General features: G+C 42.8%; 1 protein-coding gene across 3 annotated transcripts in view; it reads right to left on the bottom strand.

The window, feature by feature from the left end:
* The window catches only part of STX2 (syntaxin 2), a 44,180-nt gene that overhangs the window by 7,627 nt on the left and 16,470 nt on the right, over positions 1–20,083 (bottom strand). For 2 of the 3 annotated variants that reach the window (XM_090062438.1, XM_090062437.1), the window contains exons 3-6: positions 10,832–10,931; positions 5,261–5,335; positions 2,528–2,601; positions 2,226–2,334 (exon numbers count right to left, since the gene is read on the bottom strand). In XM_090062438.1, the coding sequence (XP_089918564.1) occupies positions 2,226–2,334; positions 2,528–2,601; positions 5,261–5,335; positions 10,832–10,931 (358 nt within the window). The remainder of the gene's footprint in view (positions 1–2,225; positions 2,335–2,527; positions 2,602–5,260; positions 5,336–10,831; positions 10,932–20,083) is intronic. The other variant, XM_090062439.1, reaches the window with a different exon arrangement.

The raw sequence follows: 20,083 nt of genomic DNA, 5'->3' as shown, positions 1-20,083 counted from the left end.
GTTCACAAGATTCAGCCAAATCCTAGCCAATGAATTAAAATATATGTCCCGGTGCCTGCTGTAGACCAAGTAACCATAGAGGTCTTCTTCAGTCCTATGTTCCTTTCTCATTTGCCTTTCTCTGACTTCCTAGTCTGTTCTCTGGGGATTTTCTCAATTACACTTCAGGTCCTCTACAGAAAGCCACTCTGATTACCGTTATCCCCACGTGATACAATGACTCACCTACAACTGTGAGTCAGCAAAACACCCATTCAGCAAAAAACTGCTGACTGAGAAGTTGTCAAGCAAACACAGAGCCCGTTACAAATTCATTAAAAAATGTCTAATGTTACTTTTCCCTGCAAGCACTTGAAATAATACATGGCGGCTACAGAATGGATGAGCTGGGAAACTGTGATATGCACAAGACTGATGATATTAACAGGCAATTCACAAGAAGTTCTGTATTAAGGTGCATCCACAAAATGAAAAGGTATCATCTGATCTTCTGCTCTAAAGTTATTCAGAATAAGTGTTTAATTCTGGTGTAACTTGCCAGGTTTCTGGTTAAGCTGCCGAGAAAAAAGCTAGAACCAATTCCATTCATTGTAATGTGGAAAAATCAGCTTATTATGTTAAGAAAAAGTACCTTAAAAATAGAGCAATCCTTCACAAGCGCAATCATTATGAAAGAAAAAAATTCAGCAAGTGATACTGGAGCCAGGGAATAACATTCAATATTCAATCAACCAGGAAAAATACAAAAACTGTGTTCCATTTAAATGATCCGCAAACAAATCATCTCGGTTCATAAGTTTAAATAAAACACAGTAAAGAATCCTTTGTCAGAGACACCCAAATAAAATCAAGTTTTAAAAACCCTGCGACCATATTAAGCCTTCTTTTATACCCTGCCTTGACTGAAACTAACTTCTAAGAATCCTCAACCACATAGTCCAAGCTTTCATCTCAGCTAAGCAGAAAAATGGACAGGATGTGGTTTAATCAAACTATGATTTACACTCATCTAGGAACTACCCGCATACAAACTGTACAGCGCACGTCATCATTCTTTGCTTAACCGTTTTCACCTGTTTGAGTGCAACTGTTGGACCTCTGCACATAGACACCTCATCCTAACCCACTTGTCTCTGTACCAAGTATTAGCAACTTCACAACTTCTGCTTTTTAACTGAATCCAAACCACGGAACAAATACCGGCACTGGACACAACTGCAGTGCAGGCATTAGACACTGGAAGAGCTGCCCACCCAAGCAAGAGCACAGATTGCTAACACTTCCATCCATGATGCCACACCACCTTTGAAATGGTTTGTAACAATAATGGCTTCAGAGCACATTGGCTGTACTTGCTGTATAATAAAGACTACAAACACAGGTGTCAAACTCTCATTTGAGGTGACAGGCTGGATCCAGACTGCGTGGCTTCTTTCAGGCCTGACCACTCACTTCCAGATCGAGTCCGTGTTGCTTCTCACCATGCCTGCCAGAGCTGCTGGTGTCAGCACAATGAGCACACGGGAGGTTAAAGTCACCACGGCCTGGCATTGCTAGTAGGGACTGCACACCAGACATTTGGTGACAGGGTGAGTGGTAGTGGTGACATTAACCTGCTGTGTGTTAGACTGCCCACACAGCAGCCCCTTGTGGGCCAGATTCAGAAGTGGGCTGCGTGGACTGGGAGAAACCATGAGGGTCAGATGACACCTCCATGGGATGCATTTGACATTGAACTTGCTTTCAAGGGTATATTGAACTTGCACATAAATTTGTAACTTTGGAAATATCTGAAACAAGAGAGGAAGCTCTTGTATTAAGTGAGGGTAGTACAAAAAACTGCAATCTCTTCTAAAATGGTTTCTTGTAGGTCCCATAAACTGTTTTCTGAATTCCCCAGTTTAAAAGGTGCTTTCTTATTTAACAAGTTAAGAAAACGTTTTTTGTGGATTTGTTTCGTTAGCTTGAACAATCCTAAACAGTGAGAGCAAGAAAACCAACCAAACAAAAAACCAAACCCTTCTCCCACCCCCCAAAAAAATTGGTATCAAAAACTAAGGTTTAAGTTATGGGAAAGCAAAACCAGTAGCTGGATGGCAAGTTTTATTATTACTCCTATACAGTATAAAACAAAGGACTAACAACAGAAGACAATCTATTGATAAGCAAAATCTTAAAATTTGAATTGAGGTTTCTAAGTGAGAAACAAAATTCAGGTCACTTACTTATTTCTAACTGTCGCTGTATCCGTCCTTTACTGCGCTCACGAAAAAGTGTCTGCGTCTCATTGTATTCTGTCATGGCCTCTACAAACTTGCGGGACAATACAGAGTGCTAATATTTGAAGAATAAAAAAAAAAAAAAAAATGTATCTATATAATGCAACATCCTACAAACAAAATACAGCTACAGAAAAATAACACAGCCTGCAGGTTCCCGAAAATGTTGTTGCCCTTTTACAGATGACTGTCATACTTCTGGAGATTTTATTATTTTAATCCTTGCAGTTCACCTATGGGCATCCTACCTGTGTTTTTCGTATCCTGAGGTCCACTGAAGTTATATTAGCATTCTCATCCTGTTCAAAACTTTGTTCAATTGCTAGGAACAAAATAAAAATTCATATTATAAAAGGAGTTAGGGATATAACATACAGCATAACTATTATACTGATGCTACTAAAAATAATTGCTATTTTATGAACGTAAGTTAGTTTATAAATCTTAGAGTTTATAACAGATAGAAACAGATAGTTTGTCCATAAAAAGATTCATCACATAATAAAAACTAAAACGTATTACTGATACAAAACACCAGGTGCAAAATTCAACTGCTTAAATATACAAATAAATTTCAGTAACCTTATGGGCAATCAACACGGGTTCATTAGAGGCAGGTCCTGTCAGACCAACCTGATGGCCTTCTATGACGAGGTCACCAAATCCTTAGACGTACGGGTAGCAGTGGACATAGTCTTCCTGGGCTTTCAGAAGGCTTTCGACACTGTCTCTCACCCCATTCTCATTAAAAAACTGGGGGACTGTGGTATCAACACCCACACAGACAATTGGGTCGGCAACTGGTGGAGGGCCGCACCCAGAGAGCGGTGGTGGATGGGTCATTTTCGGCCTGGAGGGACGTGGGCAGTGGGGTCCCCCAGGGCTCGGTCCTCAGGCCCGCACTGTTCAACATCTTCATCAGTGACTTGGACGAGGGGGGTAAAAAGCACCCTGTTCAAATTTGCTGATGACACCAAGATGTGGGGGGATGTGGACATGCTAGAAGGGAGGAATAGGCTGCAATAGGACCTAGACAGGTTACAGGGGTGGGCAGATGAGAACAGGATGGGATTCAACACCGACAAGTGCAAGGTGATGCACCTGGGGAGGAATAACCGGCACCATACTTACAGGCTGGGGAGCTCCCTTCTCATCAGGGCAGAGGCAGAAAAGGATTTTGGAGTCATCATTGATGCCAAGATGAACATGGGCCGGCAGTACGGGGATGCAGTCAGGAAGGCCAACCACACCGTGTCATGCATCCACAGATGCATCACAAGCAGGTCCAAGGAGGTGATTCTCCCCCTCTATGTGGCACTTCAAGAGGGATGTGGACAACATGGAGAGGGTCTGGAGGAGGGCCACTGGCATGGTCATGGGGCAGCAGGCCAGGCCCTACGAGGAGAGGCGACGAGACCTGAACCTGTTCAGCCTCCACAAGAGAAGGCTGAGGGGGGATCTAGTGGCCTGTTACAAACTAGTCAGAGGGGACCAGCAGGCATTGGGGGAGTCCCTGTTGCCCCGAGCACGACCAGGAGTGACTAGGAATAACGGTCACAAGCTGGCACAGAGTAGATTTAGGCTAGATATCAGAGGGCACTACCTCACTGTCAGGGCACCTAAGATCTGGAACCAACTTCCAAGAGAAGTGGTGCTGGCGCCTACCCGGGGGGGGCTTTAAGAGGAGGCTTGATGTACACCTTGCTCGGGTTGTTTGACCCCAGTGCTCTTTCCTGCCATGGCAGGGGATCGGACTCAATGATCTGCTCAGGTCCCTTCCGACCCTAGAAACTACGAAACCTGTTTCCTACTGATTAAATGGGGTTATGTTTAAAAAGTGTTTAACAAAATTGGGTTGCTAGGACAATTAAATAATACGCCTCATTTACTGGACACTTATTTGTTCATTAAATGAAGCCTTAACTCGAGATATCCAGTTATGGATAACCTAATGTAACCTAGTGAATAAAAAAAGAGCTATGTTTTAATTTAAAACAGTGCCTTTTACAGGTTAACTCAGCTCACTTTCAAAGTGGATTAACAAAAAAGCACTCTTTCTGTGGATTAAAAGGGTGTGTCCAGACAAGTGCAGACACATGGTCTATGGTGCCACAGACCCATCTGCGGCTCCACACATCGCACATGCAGCCATTTCCCGTACTGCTGCTTTGCAGCGTGGGCAGGAGGGCTTGACCCTGGGAGATCCCGGGGTCAAGAAAACCCACACCAAAAAGGCTGCAGCTCTGGGAAGGCCCCAGGTAAGGCTGCAGCAGCCAGCAGAGTTGCTGGCCCCAGCCTCCCCTAGCCCACCTGGGGTAACCTGCTATATGCCAGAGTGCACATGACACAGGTGCTCGCTGGGCACAAGCAGCAGTAGCAAAAAGTGTGCTGCTGCTACTTGTCCCTGGGGAAACGCATTCCCGTTCATCTGGACACACCCAGAGTGTCTACACAGGTGAAGTAGTTCATGGTAGCCTTTTCGGCAGACTATTTCCCTGTTTATACAAGCCGTGAGACTACTACAGTATTATTTATCTAAATAAAGGGTCTGATTTTCCAAAACACTCTGCAGTAGGAATTTAAATTTTGGACCAGATTCTCAATTAGACTGATACAGGACTGCCCACACCATCTTACACCATCTGGCTTCTTGTTTTAAAGAAAAATTTCATTGAGTATTGTGCCTGTATCTAATGTATTTGGCTTCTATAGACTTCCTTATATATAATATATTAGTAAATACATATAAATTTGAGACAATAAGTGACACTTATTTGAACATTTAGAATTCTACGTAAAACTAGATTTTGTGTGATGCTATATTGCATTTTCTTACAGTATGGGTTCAGTTATATGATTATGATGGAGCTATTATACTGAAGTGAAAATTCCACAAATTTAAACCCTTCCTTGATATCACACACACATGCGTTAAATTCTATGAAATATTTAAATCAATTTTTTTTTTTTTAAATACTTACTCTTTAATTTGGCTCGAACTTTATTAGCAATTTTCTTAATTTCTTTGTTTAGGTCCTCAAGTTCTTCCTTTGTTCCTTTTGTAACAGAATATAAAATCAAATTTCAGAATATAAAACCATTTTTTAAAACATTTGTACTCAATGATAAATAATGCAGATGAAGTGAACATTCCTTTTGGAAGAGGCAAGAATTTTTGGAGGTAATCATTAGGGCTGTGCAAAACGGCACCGTTTCATTTTGATGTCTGTTTCGCTGTTCTGAAGGGACAGCGTTTCGTTTTGTCATTTTGTTTCGTTTCAAAGCACTGTTTTGTTTTATTTCATCAAAACTGTTTCACCCATAGGCTATAATGGAGAATCATGAAAATGCCTAAAACTGTCATTTCTTGCCTGATTCAGATGAAAATTGCAGGGATGGTAGTTCCTTCTGAGGGCATGAAGCCTGCCATGTTTCAAGGAGACAGGTGCAGAGGTTTCTGGGAAATTGCACCTCAAACTGTTCAAAGCAAAACTCGTGACACTTGCTGGCAGCAGCAGCCTCCTGTCATCCGGCGCACAGATCTGGTGGCTTACACCACCACGAGGGTTGCAGGGCTGTGCCAGACTCCAGCTGGGGGTGTGAGCCCCCGGATCTGCACTCTGGATGACAGGAGGCTGCCACTGCCGCCTGGGACCAGTGCTGGGCATGGGGAAGATTGCTGCTGCTGCTGGCCCCAGGTAGCAGTGGCATGCTCCTGTCATCCGATGTGCAGATCCGGGGACTCGTGCCCTAGGAGGACTGCAGGGCTATGCTGGACTCCTCCCAGAGCTGCAGGACTCTGGATCTGCACACTGGATGACAGGAGGCTCCTGCTGCCACCTGGGACAGGCACTGGACACAGCCCATAGACACACACTTGGCTTGTCCCTTCCACACTTCCAATGCTCCTGGGGCTGGCAGGAAAGGCCTCAACAGTGGCTGGTAGTATGCGAGACCCTGCTGGAGCAGCCACAGCAATAGGGGCTGCACTCTTCCCCCCCACACAGTACAGACAAGGAGTTGGGAGGGGGCAGGAATGAGAAAGAGAAGGGCACGGCAGGGTGAGATCCTGCCCCCAACTAGGTCTGATTCTCAACCATTTAGCCTCAATGCCCCCTCCATATTTTTCCTGAATTTGGATCCATCTCAGTGCTTTTCAACTGGGGTGCCATGACAGTCGGAGAAGTTGTGGAGAGGTGCTTCAGCAACATGCCCCACGTTGGGAGCCAGCTCTAATGGACATAACAAGAGATAGTGATGTTGTTTACTTCTATCATCATTACGTTTTCAGATACTCAAACTAGATGCCATGCATCTTTTACTTCATATTTTAATTAGGTAATTTTTATTGGACCATAAAGTACTATAACCTTCATAAATAAAAGAATATTGATGAGATTACAAAACAGATGCATCTTTTGGAGTTCTAAGTTTGAATCTGGTAAAACACCTTCGGTTTTAAATCTTATGTACTCTTTGGCAGAAACTTCCTACAAAGTTTCACATTTAAAAATACTGGTGAACCTGAATTAGTAACCATATAGATGCAGAGCTAAAATAAGTTAAAAAAATAAGCAACAACTTTGCTTTCAGAACAATAAAAACTGTTTAATCGTACCTAGTATAAATGCCACTCTGTACTAACACTTGCACAAACACCTGCGTTTCTCATTCTCTTTTCCTTCCTCTCATTTTACATTTGAAACTTAAACACAAGTCTTTTGACTAGTCGAACAAACCTGATATCAGAACCCTTAGTCTCAACAGAACGTATTGTGTTTCAAAGAAACTATTTAATTGAAGCTATGGAGCTTTCTCCACACCCTTCCTTCCTTCAACTTCCCATTTCCTTCTACTTATAGCATACACACTTTTCTGATCTTTACTAGCACCATACAACAACTTAAATATACGCCGTTCAGATATCAACTCTCTCACAAACAATATGGCCTCGTGTGCTTCTGTTGCACACCTAATGATTAGTGCAAAAACCATTTAGTCTCAATTTCTAATTAAAATAAGTCTTCCATTTTCTACAGCAGCAAGGTGACAGTTATAAGCAAAAGCAGCTCCTTCCTCAGGGCTAATTTTTCTTAGTGACTTCCCCACTAACTCTCTCCAGTGCAGAATCACCCTCTTACAGAAATATTCCTCTCCCAGGCAAAAGAAGTTCTTCTTAGGGATAGTGCCAAGGAACTGGAGCCCTAACTTGGGCAATTTGCAACCAGTAACAACTTGCTGCACCTAAATCCCATTGCACTTGGCATCCAATTATACACCGTCTTTCCCCTCCTCCCATAACCTGTTTTGCTCTTTAGGCCTGATTAATCGCTCCATATAAAATCCAGATTATTACTCCAGATTTTTGGCAGTGTAATTTCACTTAAACCAATGATGATATTTTAGTACAAAGTGAAGCAATGCAGTGGTTAATCAAGCATTAAATATTTTTTCCATAACAATAATTTGGGGAAAATCTTCCACCCTTGTTGCCACTTTGGTATAAATGCACTAGGACCAATCTAGTCGGCTGAAAAATCCTACGAAAACAAACTCTTTAAGACTTCATGGTTATACAGTGCCCAGACAATCAGATTTCTCCATTGATGACACCTTAGGATTAGTGCATATATGAATATTATGGCAGAAATAAGCAGAATAATAATATTAACGTCCACATTGGTAGCAAGGTAACTTTGAGTTTTTCATAGTTTCATAGTTTCTAGGGTCGGAAGGGACCTGAGCAGATCATCTATTCTATTTACTGACAAATGGGGAAATACTTTCGTTGTAACTATTTAAATGAGAAAATGATAAGCAATAGAAATAAACTGCAGGGTTAAGTAACTTTTAGATGCTGTCAACCACAGCAAGTATTAAGTTAATAAAGGAAGCTAAAATCTATTAATACCTAATTTCCTCCTTGCAATGTTACAGCAGTGAGAATCAGTAACAATCATGTTGAGAAGGTTCCTGGATATTCATTCTTTAAAAGATGTGCATGCTTTATACCAGAACCAGGTTCACATTTTTTAGGTTTATATTTGTCACTGCATGTGTTCAAGTTTGGGAAATATTAATTTCATTAACTAAAAGCAAAGGTCACAGCATTTCATTCTAAATCATTACGGATTTTTTTTTAAGTAGGATTTTAAAAGTAGGGCTTCAAACAACAAAGTACAGCGATTTCTTTTCATCAAGATAATTATTTTTCAAACACTTTTTTTCCCCTTTATAAATAGTGTATGTATACACTTCTGTCCACTTACCAGTGATTGTTTTCCACATACCACATCACCTCACTGTACCAGGCACTGCCTATATTTCACTGTAGAGGGATTTAGCTAAGTCCCTACAGTGAATCCAAGAAGCAGATGCTGTAAGTAGCTTATGAATCAAGCTCTTAGACATATAGATGCATATGATAAGGCCTAGATGACTTAGAAGCACAAGTCCCATTGAAAGCCAGACTGCAGTTTTAAATAGTTTCTCATCATACGCTGCTTTTATATGGGCACATGGTGCTGATGACAATGTTTGTTTTTTTAAAAGGCTACATCTTGCCAATAGGCACACATGAACTTCCATAAAGCACTTTATAGCTATTAGTAGGATTACTTGAAATACTGAAGTGGCCAAAAGTGCTTTCAAAATGAAAGTAGCGCCCTATGCATTATGCTTTCTTGAGATAAATATACAGATATTCTTATAAACAGGAAAACAAACTTGAACATTTTAATGAGTGATGAATAGACAGAAGAGTAATTCTTCACTACTGAACAAAAACACAACTGTATACATGCAATGCTAGCATATATGCTGTACTGATGTAATTATATACAACCTGATACCCAGTGAAAAATAGAGTTGCAAGCTTTACTAAAAGAAGCTTCAAAACTAAGGAGACTAATTATCTGTAGATGTAAATATATTTTAGGCCAATTTTCAGGGCCTGTAAGACATCTGAGGAAGAAGAGCAGTGCAAAGGAGCTCTAAAGGTGGCCTACCAAGCAGATAAGGATTTCTCCAGGATGGAGTAAATCCAGAAGGATATATTCTGCTCTACTCTACCCCTTCACAGTCGCTGGCCAATGATCCCTAACTGAAAAAATGGGCACAAAGGGTGCCATTTACAGCAACCATGGAACTTGTTTTAAGTTGAACAAGGAGGTTAATACAGCTCTAAAGTTGGCTTCATACCTAACGGCACCACTTGTGCTTTGTATCAAGTATAGCTTGGCTCTGAGAAGCATGTCTCAATTTTTTTTAACCTTGTTGACCGTGGACATTGCTAATTTGGGTAATTATGTGTTCTTACCATTATCCTAATCCACCCATCTTCAAATACTCCCATATGTTTATTAAACACATTTTGCTGCAGTTCAGATCCCCCTTCCCCTTCCCACCCATCTTAGTTGGCAGGAATGACTAAAACCACCTCAACTGGGGGGGGAGGGAAGGGTGGCAAGGAGGAGTCATGCTGAACCAGCAACTCCAGTATCTGTGGAGATGAACACTGCTGTCACAGGAGCTGCGCCATTTGCAACGATGGCCCTGCAGGCCAAGTCCAGGACACACAGGTGAGTGGTCTCACCAGTGAGAAACCAATGACCCACCTCTCATGTTTGACACCCTTGCTTTAGATCTCAACACTACAAATACATCTTTCTGTATGGATTGTCTTCACGAATAAATTTAAGTGTTGTTCCTTCAACAAAAGTGGACATTGCAGTAGGCAGCTTTCCCTAGTGACCAGTTTCTTCTTTCTGAAAGTAGAAATTTGTCTCCACAGGACTTCCTATATAAGACCTCTCAACCTGGGATTTCTCCATTTCAGCAGACCAGTGAAGCAGTTTGATGGCTGGTATTTTTTTCTCTCTTTCTCTAGCCCCCACTTTTTTTTTTTTGGCAAAAACAAAAGGAAGGAGCATTAGTCTCACTCTTCCAACAACTAGGACTTTTTCTTGAAGACCAAAAGCAGTTTCAAACAGCAAAAGGGAAGCTGTTTCCAAGTTAATGAAAATTCAATAATAACAAAAACCAACATCAACAAGAACCGATACTACATTAACAAACTGAATAGGGTGAGTTTCTGTCTGGTTTCTGGGACTTATATAATGCATTTTGAAAATATTGATATTTGTTAACACCCTCTAAGACAGTGGTTCTCAACCTTTTCTGGACTAGGACCCATATATAAACACTGATGGCCAGTCCTGACCCAGTGCTCCTTACTCCTGCCCTGCTGCCCTCCACCCCCAAGCCCCTAGTGTGTGGAACGGGTAGGGGGGTGCCTCAAGCAGCCCCTGGCAGGCTGGAACTCTGCAAGAAAAAGCCACGGTTTCCCATGTTTTTCTCCTGTAAAGGAGAAGCAATTTTTAAAGTTTGTTTGCGGCCCTTTCAATATGTTCTTATGACCCGCTTTTGGGTCATGACCCAGGGGTTGAGAAACACAGCTCTAAAACTCTATTCTGATGAACCGTAACCTATCCATTAGCAGTACCCACCCATGTAACTACCATACATATTTAATATTTTTTTAAAGGACTTACTGCCTTCAGGATTTGGTGCAGACAGGATAATGCTGTGCTTTTTCTTAACTTCTTCCACATTTTGTGCAATGTTATCTATACTATTCCTGAGATCCTCAACCTATACGGAAAGAAAAATATGACAATGAAAGTGCTAGAAAAATTATTTTTCTGAGATTAAAAAATGTAACTGTACCTATAACAATCTTAGGTGTGAAAGAATAACCAGAAAAAGACTGGATCTTCAAAAGTAAGGAATCGAAATATCTTAAACCATAAGATGAAAGAAGCAAACAAACAAAAAAATCAAAATGCTGTAGATGGTTCAATTACACACCAAAATTGTAGGGCATCATGTTACAACATGCAGAAAGTATTTCTACATGAGTGATGATTTTTCTTTCCCAGACTGAAAGTACATTAGTGTCCCAATGCCAGCAAAGGAAATCCCTTTGCTGTCATATGTAGGCTTGACAGAACTCCATTTTTAAAAATTTTGACACATAATATCAATGTTTATTTTTAACCATATCTTTGGATTGTTATTGATCTAAATTTTCCAGATTACATGAAATTAGGGCTGTGAGGGGCTGACAATTTATTAATGACAATATACTATTCTCATAGTGCAGTTTAACTGTCCGTGTTGGCTACAAAGGACCAACTCTCGAGATCATAATAAATTCTAGTTTATTGGATACGATGTGAAGTTACCAATAAAATCATAAATGCAAACTTTGAGTTACGAGGGGTACTGGTCACCTTAACACATACACTCACTCACAACCCATGTACTATAGTGTATAGTAGCTGCTGTAATTATTCTGAGAGCACTGGTGTTGTATATCTACTTTTCCAAAGTTTGGAGTCTCCTGTTGATGGTCAGCTTCCTTCAAGGCAATGTCTTCTCCAAAAGGGGGTCGCCTCTACTTGTTCTTCTGTCTTAGTAGGTCAGGTACTGGATGAGAAGGGACCACTGAGGGTCACACTTCACTGCCTTTTATGTTTCTGGTAGACTTGTGTGATCCCCCAGCATCATCCTGGCTGCCCAATTTGGAAGTCGCTGTCTCACGTGGGTCTTGAGTACTGCATGAGAGCTGTTAATCATAGGGATCTCTGCCTGCTGGTACCTACGTTTCTGGAGTCCACCCTTGACTTGACTGACTCAATGGCTGTATTGTCATGGGTTACAAGAATAGTCAATAGGGTGGGTGCTCAGTTCCAGGAATCAGTTCCTTGGCTTGATTAGCCTAAAATGGCTTGTACGGTAGAGTTTTGTAATGGTAAGTTCCTCTGACATACGTTCTTGGTTTGTCATTCACACTAGCATTCACTCAGGGACCAGCCCAATATAGCAGATTTTATCACTTTCCAAATACAATTTCAATGAAGTTTTAAACAATGTTCCAGGGTATAATTTCATTCTATAGGGAGTACATTCCTTAAGGGTTTAAAAGTATAAAATATAAAGTGCCATAGTAAAGATGAGACAGATGAAATATAAAAATGCACTGCCAGAAATATATAAAAATGTAATGTGAGGTAGTGAGGATCAAAGGCTACTAGGGACAGTGAGTGAGTTAGGTTAGCACCAGGATATATTTACAGTTTTGAAGGGAACTTGTTCATGGCAAAGTGGAGATGCAGTAACTGCAAACTAGTATTCCTTGTGCAAGGCAACTAGTTCAAAGTGATGGAACTACATATGATAATCATGAAGGCCTGGGTGGACCAAGCTGGGACTCGAGAACTTCCACATTAGAGTGAACGAACCTTCATGGGACTGCAAGGAGATCTTGCCCCAAACTCCTAGCCAGAACACAATCAAGGTCAAAAGCAGTTTGCAACTTCCACCTTGTATCTTGAAAATGGCTACATTAAATCACAATAAGCCATGCCTAACCAATTAGGGGTTTGCAAGTCAAACTTCTGCACTGTTATTTGTAGGGGTTTGTGAAGTCATCAATGTGGTTTATTCATATGCATGACCACTAGTTAATGTGACCAAAATTAAAAGTGGGCTTTGCAAAAAAGGCCTAGGTATTAGTTAGGAAAAAAGCCAATGCCTACATTTCACGCACCTCCTTGTGGTATCACTCACAAGAGGGACTGTTCTGTAAGCCTCATTCAACCACAAAGGTAGGCTCATGAACACAGCCATGAACTACATTTGAAAAGAGCATAACATTGGTTGCCAAAAAGATCTAGGGTTTCCTGTTTGGAGAGTCTGGGACCAAACAATGTGATCATCCATGCAACATCTGTATGCACTTATAGTGTAGAGGATCCTACCCAGCCTCTCCTCCCATAGCTCATAAAACTCTTCAGAAAATCTTGCAAAAGGTTTAGTTGCACTTAAAATCATAATGCTTGGAGCGCACACATTTGGCAGACTGAAGAAAAATACAGTCATCTGCAAAACCGTTTTGATCCATATTACTGTGGCGTGCTGCATACTGTACAATATCTGCAAGGACAAGCATGATCATTTTCCCTTACAGCAGGCTCAAAACATTCAGGCTTGTAGGCCCAGTACAGGGAAGCAAGCAGTGTACCAATCATCACTAGAATTGGGTCTAAATAGGTGAAATATGGGATTCTCTGTGTGCCCACATCCTTCATTACAGGGTAACTTATATATATGAGACGATGTTCTGCTGTGCATTGCTACCAGGGATCCTGGTTTTCCCTAATAAAAAATAAATAAATAAATAAAATAAAAAAAAATCACAAATGCTTTGATAAAAAAATTGCAAATTTTGATTAAAACCCCCAAAGTCTGTGATTAAAATGAAAGGCCCCCCACAGCTCCCCTGGTGCCCCTTACTTCCCCCCACAGCCCCCCAGTCCTGCCAGCGCCCCTCACTCCCCACCCACAGCCCTGCTCCTGCCCCTCACTCCCCGCCACAACCTCCCAGCTCTTCTGCCCCTCACTCCCCCCAAAATCCCCCCAGCCCTGCTGGTGCCCCCCACCCACAGCTCCTGCTCCAGCTCCCCCAGCCCTGCCAGAGGAGGAGACCCCAACTGCCAGGGCTACAGGGTCAGGGACCTGGGTCTGCAGCCCCCTGCCCATGGCAGGAGGTGGCGGCTGCTGCAGCAGAGCCTGGCTCTCCCCCTGCTACCTGCTAGCTGTGGGCTTGGGCAGGGGTGGGAGTACTCCCTGTCATGGCACGCATTTCGGGGGGGGGGGGGGGCAAGGGGACCTGTGTCCCCCACATCTGTGCACGGGGTGGAGGCTGCACACTGCAGGCTCCTGTCCTGCTGCCCTCCCCTGGGGCCTCCACAGCCCAGCGTGTGACCTGGCGCTCCAGAAAACAGTGGGGCCATGCAGGAATCTGCCTGCTGTTGCAAGCTCCTTGCTGCCATGGCAAGGCATCCCCTGCCTGTGCGGCTAAAGCGATTTAGGGTTGCGCACAGGGTACACGGGCAGTGCAGAGCTAGCAGTGGCAGGCAGCTTCCTGCACAGCTCCACTGGCAGTGCTTGGTCACACATGCTGAGCTGCAGACGCCCCGGGGGAGGGCTGCAGGGCAGGGAGCATGAGCTTGAAGCAGACAGCCCACCCCGCCCCATGCCTTGATCAAGGCTTCACAGGTCCACCTGTACCCTAGGAATGCACACAGAAGTGGGGAGCAGCCCTCCCCCCCACAGCAGGCAGCCCACACCATGCACTGGGAGTGCATGTAGCAGAGGGGAGCAGCCCCTCCCAACCTGCTCTGCCCCCATCCCATGCACAGATCTGGGGGTACAGATTCTCCCAGCCCCCCTGAGAGCGCAAGCAGCAGCAGGGAGGGAGCCAGCCCCAGTCCCAGCCCCCTGCCCAGATGAGCCACCCATGACCCCATCCCACACTCCGCTGGGGCCCTGCAGCCACGCACTGCAGCCCTGAGTCTCAAACCCCCAGCACTGTCCAGCTGGGCAGGAGCTCCAGCCCAACTCCCTCCCTCCCTATGGGAGCCTCCATCCCCCCACTCCCCTCAACTTACCTGCGAGAGCTGTTCTCCAGGCTGTCTGGAGACCACATGCACATGACACCCCCTCCCAGACCACACTCCTCTCGCTTCCTCCCAGCCCCTTGCAGGATGCCAGTCTGCAGAGAGCTTGTCACAAAACTGCAAAATCCACGGGTTTCTCCAGTAAAACGAGAAATCTGCATTTGCCTCTAGTACCAGGTAAAATCTGCAGTTTACTCCATTTTTCCATGGGAAACGGAAAACCCAGATCCCCTGATCATCACAGACATTACACAAACAACTGTGATTATTTCTGTTTGATAGTGCAAGTGAATCAAGTACTTTAATGAAAGCTTTGGCTATAATTCAGATTCCTTTCTTTCAGAAAGCACTCACAGTAACTACGTTTTATAACCAAATACATTTATTAACAAAGCAAAAATAGTATTAAAATAAAGACTTAAAAAAAATTATAAGCATACTACTTTCCTTCAACATACAAAGAAAACGGTAAGTGCAAAACTATGCCAGTTAAAGTGCAAGCAAAACATCTTCACTAATAATAGAATTGGGTATCTGGCATGAGCTCCTTACGTCAGAAACACTGGAATGAATTGAAGAGGCAATTTCTGGAGTAATATACAGCCCACCCAGCCCTGAATACTGCAGTGGCTTTAAGAGTCCAGCACTTATGCTGCTGCAGGAGCTGGGGCTGCAGTTTGGTGGGCTGTGCTTGGTCCTACTCCTCTTTCCGCTGCTCAAAGACCATGCTCTCTTCCCTCCTTGATTTTGTCTCTCTCATGTCCCACTCTTCTTTCTTACTAAGTAGTTTAGGCTGACTTGTGAACATCGTACAAGGGCCTTTTTCAATTGTCTTCAGGCTTGTTCAACAGTCTTGAGTGGATGTCTTTGGGCAGCAGAGATGGAAGGGCCTGCCAAGAAAAAAAACATATTTTCTCCATGTTCTGCATCACTACAAGGCCAGTTTGACACTTAGTCTATAAGCTTTCGTACTATTTTTATGCATCAACGTGTTCAGAAAGCCTTGCTAGCTACCTAGCCAAACCAGAGACCGTATGGCAACAGTTTCAGGCTTATTTAGTTTTTAGAAAATTGAAACTTTTGGGGACCTAGATGAGGAGACAGGAAACCAGAGTAAGGGTCCTTTATTAGTATTGTTTTCAAACATATTTCAGAAGGGGGAAGCCCTAATATATTAACTTGCTCAAAGTCCCAGAATGGAAGAGGAAGAAACTCTTTCAGGCTAGGTGATGGACTCCATCTCTATGTGCCAATGAAAACTTTTTGTCACTTCCTAACTGAACGGCACATCAAGAACAGGAGAGAGTTGGCAAGTTAGAGGCAGCCATTGAAAATCTGCCCTGCCCAGGAATATCAGGGGCCAGCAGAGTTCCTCCTACATAAAACAATTCAGAAACATTAACTAACAGGAATAGAGGAACATTTGAGCAAACATTAAGATGTGAACTAAGAAGCAAAGTCTTGTTGGACTGGATTTGAATGTGATGCCCTCCTAAAGACAATGCCAGAAACAGACAGGACTAAAGGGAGATGTTATAAAGTCCAAAGACTTTAATATAACCATTGGGATTTACCAAGGCTGAGCTAAGACCATTTTTTAATGTGAATAATGGCATTAATGGCTGCACCCAGACAGGCATGGACATGCGGTATGTAGTGCTGCAGACCTATCTTCTATCTTGCAGGGCCAGGGGGGAAGAGGGCAATGGGGAGGGGGTTTGGCCCTGGAAGAGCCCAGGGTCAAAAAAACCCATGGCAAAAAAAGTGGGGCAACACACATGGCAGCAGTGGGTGCCACCCAAAACCAGAGCCTGGCTGAGATCCCAGCTGCAGGAGCACCATGGCTGTAGCTCCTAAGGCCCCCAGGTAAGGTTGCTGGGGTTACAAGGTGAGCCACCGCTACTTGTCCCCAGGGAAACAAACTTCTTCATTCATGTGGACCCAGCCAATCTGTCTATTCATGTGGCAACTGCAAACAGTGCGGTATCCACAGTATTTACATATACTCACTAGTCTTTGCTAAACCTATGATTATGATTTTTTAGAAATAGTGTTATCTTGTTAATAACATCATTATTTGCATTTCCCCTCCCCATGTTCAAGTCCATCTTGGATTACACATGGAGGGATGGCTACCAAAGCAGCATGGCTACCACCCTCAAACTCCAAATGCACATTATCCTTTGAAAACATTGTATTATTCATAACTCTAAAACCCTTCCCACTTATACTATAATTTCCCCTATAACAAAGATGGAAGCCCCACTTACCCAGCTGCAGTTCCAGTGCCACTTCCTGTCCAGGATGCTACCTGGGCCCATCCCCAAACATATCCTTAAATATGGCCCCAAGATGCTCATTAGATCATTCAAGCATATAGCCTGTTCCACAGCCATTTTCAGCACCAGAATTGTTCCTGCAACTGTGTGCGCTCTTCTGTCAGGAGACTCCTCTGGTCCCATCCTGTCTTGCTTTGGTCTAGGGATTACACCATTCCTGCTCATATCTCTCATGCATGACCAGATGCTCGGTACTCGGGGTGTGAATGACTCAGACAAATTCTGTGTTATTGTAGTGACAAGTAGATGAATTGCTGGACTTAACAGTCTTTGCCTTAAGGTACTTGGATGTTTCAGTTTTGGAATACTTATACTGTACCACAATTTGCTTGAGTAGGTGACTTCCGATGCACAGGAGCTGAGTACAGAACGATTAATTAGAAGGACCAAAACAGCACGGGCCTTGGGAATTGTAAGAAGGTAAAAAGCTATCTAAACTCCAACGCAGCCACACAAGCTTATCCTTGCTGCATCCTTACCGCAAAACAAGGTGGGGAGGGGAGAGAGCGTTAAAGCCTGCCTAAAAACAAAACACTGGCTTTTGACCCATGCCTTCCCCAGTGCAAGCAAGGGCTCATAGCATGAAAACCCAAATGTAATTGGTCTTTATGTGGCTGCATGAAAGGAAAGTTTAGGCTAAAACATATAAAGAACCTGGAGTAAAGGCAACAATGTAGATATGCCCTTATGCAATATGAAGATCAGCAGAAATCAGCAGATATTTTTCAGAACCAATCATTCCAATACCCCCATGCCAGTATCGTGCAATGAACCACATTATGCAGGTGGTTATTCCTGTGTAGCATCTAGTGGTAAGCATTGCTGACACAGGATACTGGATAGAATCATTTCTATTAAAATATACTCCTGTCCCTAAAACAGGCTGAAATGAAGGCAAGACAAATGGAAATTACTTTGTTCCTATCAGACAATTAGGACATTTGGGGTGGAAGTATTTTCTTTTGAACTATTTCAAAGCTGTTGCTTTTCAGTCTATATTAAGGAAGCGAAAACCCTGCAAAATTACTGATAAACTAATCAAATTGAGTGTTTACTCACTCTCCAGCTGAGGCCCCATTTCATGACAACATTCCTATGGAGGTCAGCATCTGGCACGTCCTTAAAGGTAAGGACAAGCTTAATCCGTGCGGCACATGCTGTTCTGAAAAAGGCAAACTTCACATTTAAAAAACTAAGATTCAAGTGCCAAGTGGCAAAATGATTTGTCAAGCATCCCCTTTTGCATTCTAATGTAATTTAAGGAAAGAAATGAAGGGGCAAAAGGTGATTAGCATAAAAAAAAGGAGGAAACACCTTCCTGTTAAAAATGTAACACTCTTCAGCATTATGTATTTGTCACAGTATGGTTCTTATGGAACTTTCATAAAGGACAAAAACCTTCATAGCTTTGCATCCAGCTAGTTTTTTCCTCAAAACATGCACAATCATAGTTGCCCTAGTTTATTAATTGCAGTAGCGGTGCCTAGATGCCATGACAGTGGGCATAACATAGAAGCACAAGTACTCAATGAAAGCTGTTATAGAGAAATCGTCATCATAAATTCAACTCAATAACGCTCTTTATTTTAACCACAGCCACTGGTACACTACTGGAAAATTACTGGTAAAAGATGCAGAAGAGCAGGTCTAAGGTTAACAGGCACACGATTTTTGCTGAAAATGACAATAAATCAGAATTTAGATTCTACCTTTCCACAAACAATATCCATTATTATTAAAGCTTCACAATTAAAATAATTTAAGTTACAGCTGGATTTTTGCTCAGGATTTCTTTAAAGTCTGACACCATAAAGGATGGCAGCAACACAAGAACAGGAATTGCACAGGGTAAAGTGCAGCTCAGAGCACACCAGAGATCACTAAAATGCTACGTAGAGAACCTCTCTTAATGACTGGGTTATGTCCAGAGTATCTTTGCCTTAACCAGCATCTAAATAAAGCCTTGTGGCTACCCAACTGATTAAACCAGGGGTAGGCAACGTTTTTTGGCCAGAGTGCTGAAAAAACCACAGTGTCTACCTCAGAGGGTGCCAGAGTGCCAACATACTGGAGCCTGGAGCAGCCCCCCGGTTGCAGCTGGCCCACAGAGCCCAGTCTGCTTGCAACAGGGCTTGCAGCCTCCCAGCCGCCTGCTGGGAGCAGCCTGGACTCCATGGCTGGCAGCAGTGTGCCGAGCAAAATGGCCTTGCGTGCCATGCTTGGCACGTACGCCAGGGATTGCTGACCCCTGGATTAAACCATCACAACAATAAGTGCTCAGACCCATTCAATCTGAGCTGGCTTTGAAATAGTTCATTACTTGGGTAGGAAAAACAAATGTTAATATTCCTCCTTAATTAGGTTTCATTTTTTTGAGCAATTTCTTAGTGTTTACTTTGCTGAAAGGACCTTTTGTACTGGCACAGAACAATGCTTTTTAAGAAGTCACATGAAATTACATATGGATGGACACCGCCGCCTCCTCCCCCCCACATGCAATGTAATGGCCTCTTGTTTATATGAACTACCTGAAGATATAACACAATAGGGACCCACCAGATGTTCAAGTTCCAGTCACAATCTTAGTTATAATTATTCATTGCTTTACTTTTACATAGTGCTTCTAGAGAAAGTATTAGAAGATTGCACTAGACTCATTTTAGTTGGAAGCTCTGAAGTTTAAAGCAAATTCTACTGCAAGTTTTGCTATTTATTTCCATTGGTGTACAGTTCTTTTAGCCATAACCGTTATAACCCTGTAATTTCTTCAGTATTCTGTTTTTATTTAATCCACAATACCAATGCAAACATGATACTTCAAGTCTTCCTTTATTACTCTTCTCATCCTACAGAACAACACACTCAAGACATGACACTGGCTACACAAAATTCAAACACAGTTTGGGACCAATTGCATTAAGTTTCTAGTTAAAAGACACCT

The sequence above is a fragment of the Crocodylus siamensis genome, chromosome 9, assembly GCF_052110815.1.
Source record: "Crocodylus siamensis isolate JL-2025a chromosome 9, ASM5211081v1, whole genome shotgun sequence".
In the NCBI taxonomy this organism is placed as follows: Eukaryota; Metazoa; Chordata; order Crocodylia; family Crocodylidae; genus Crocodylus; species Crocodylus siamensis.
The sequence above is the reverse complement of the archived record's forward strand: the minus strand, read 5'-3'. Positions and strand labels throughout refer to the sequence as shown.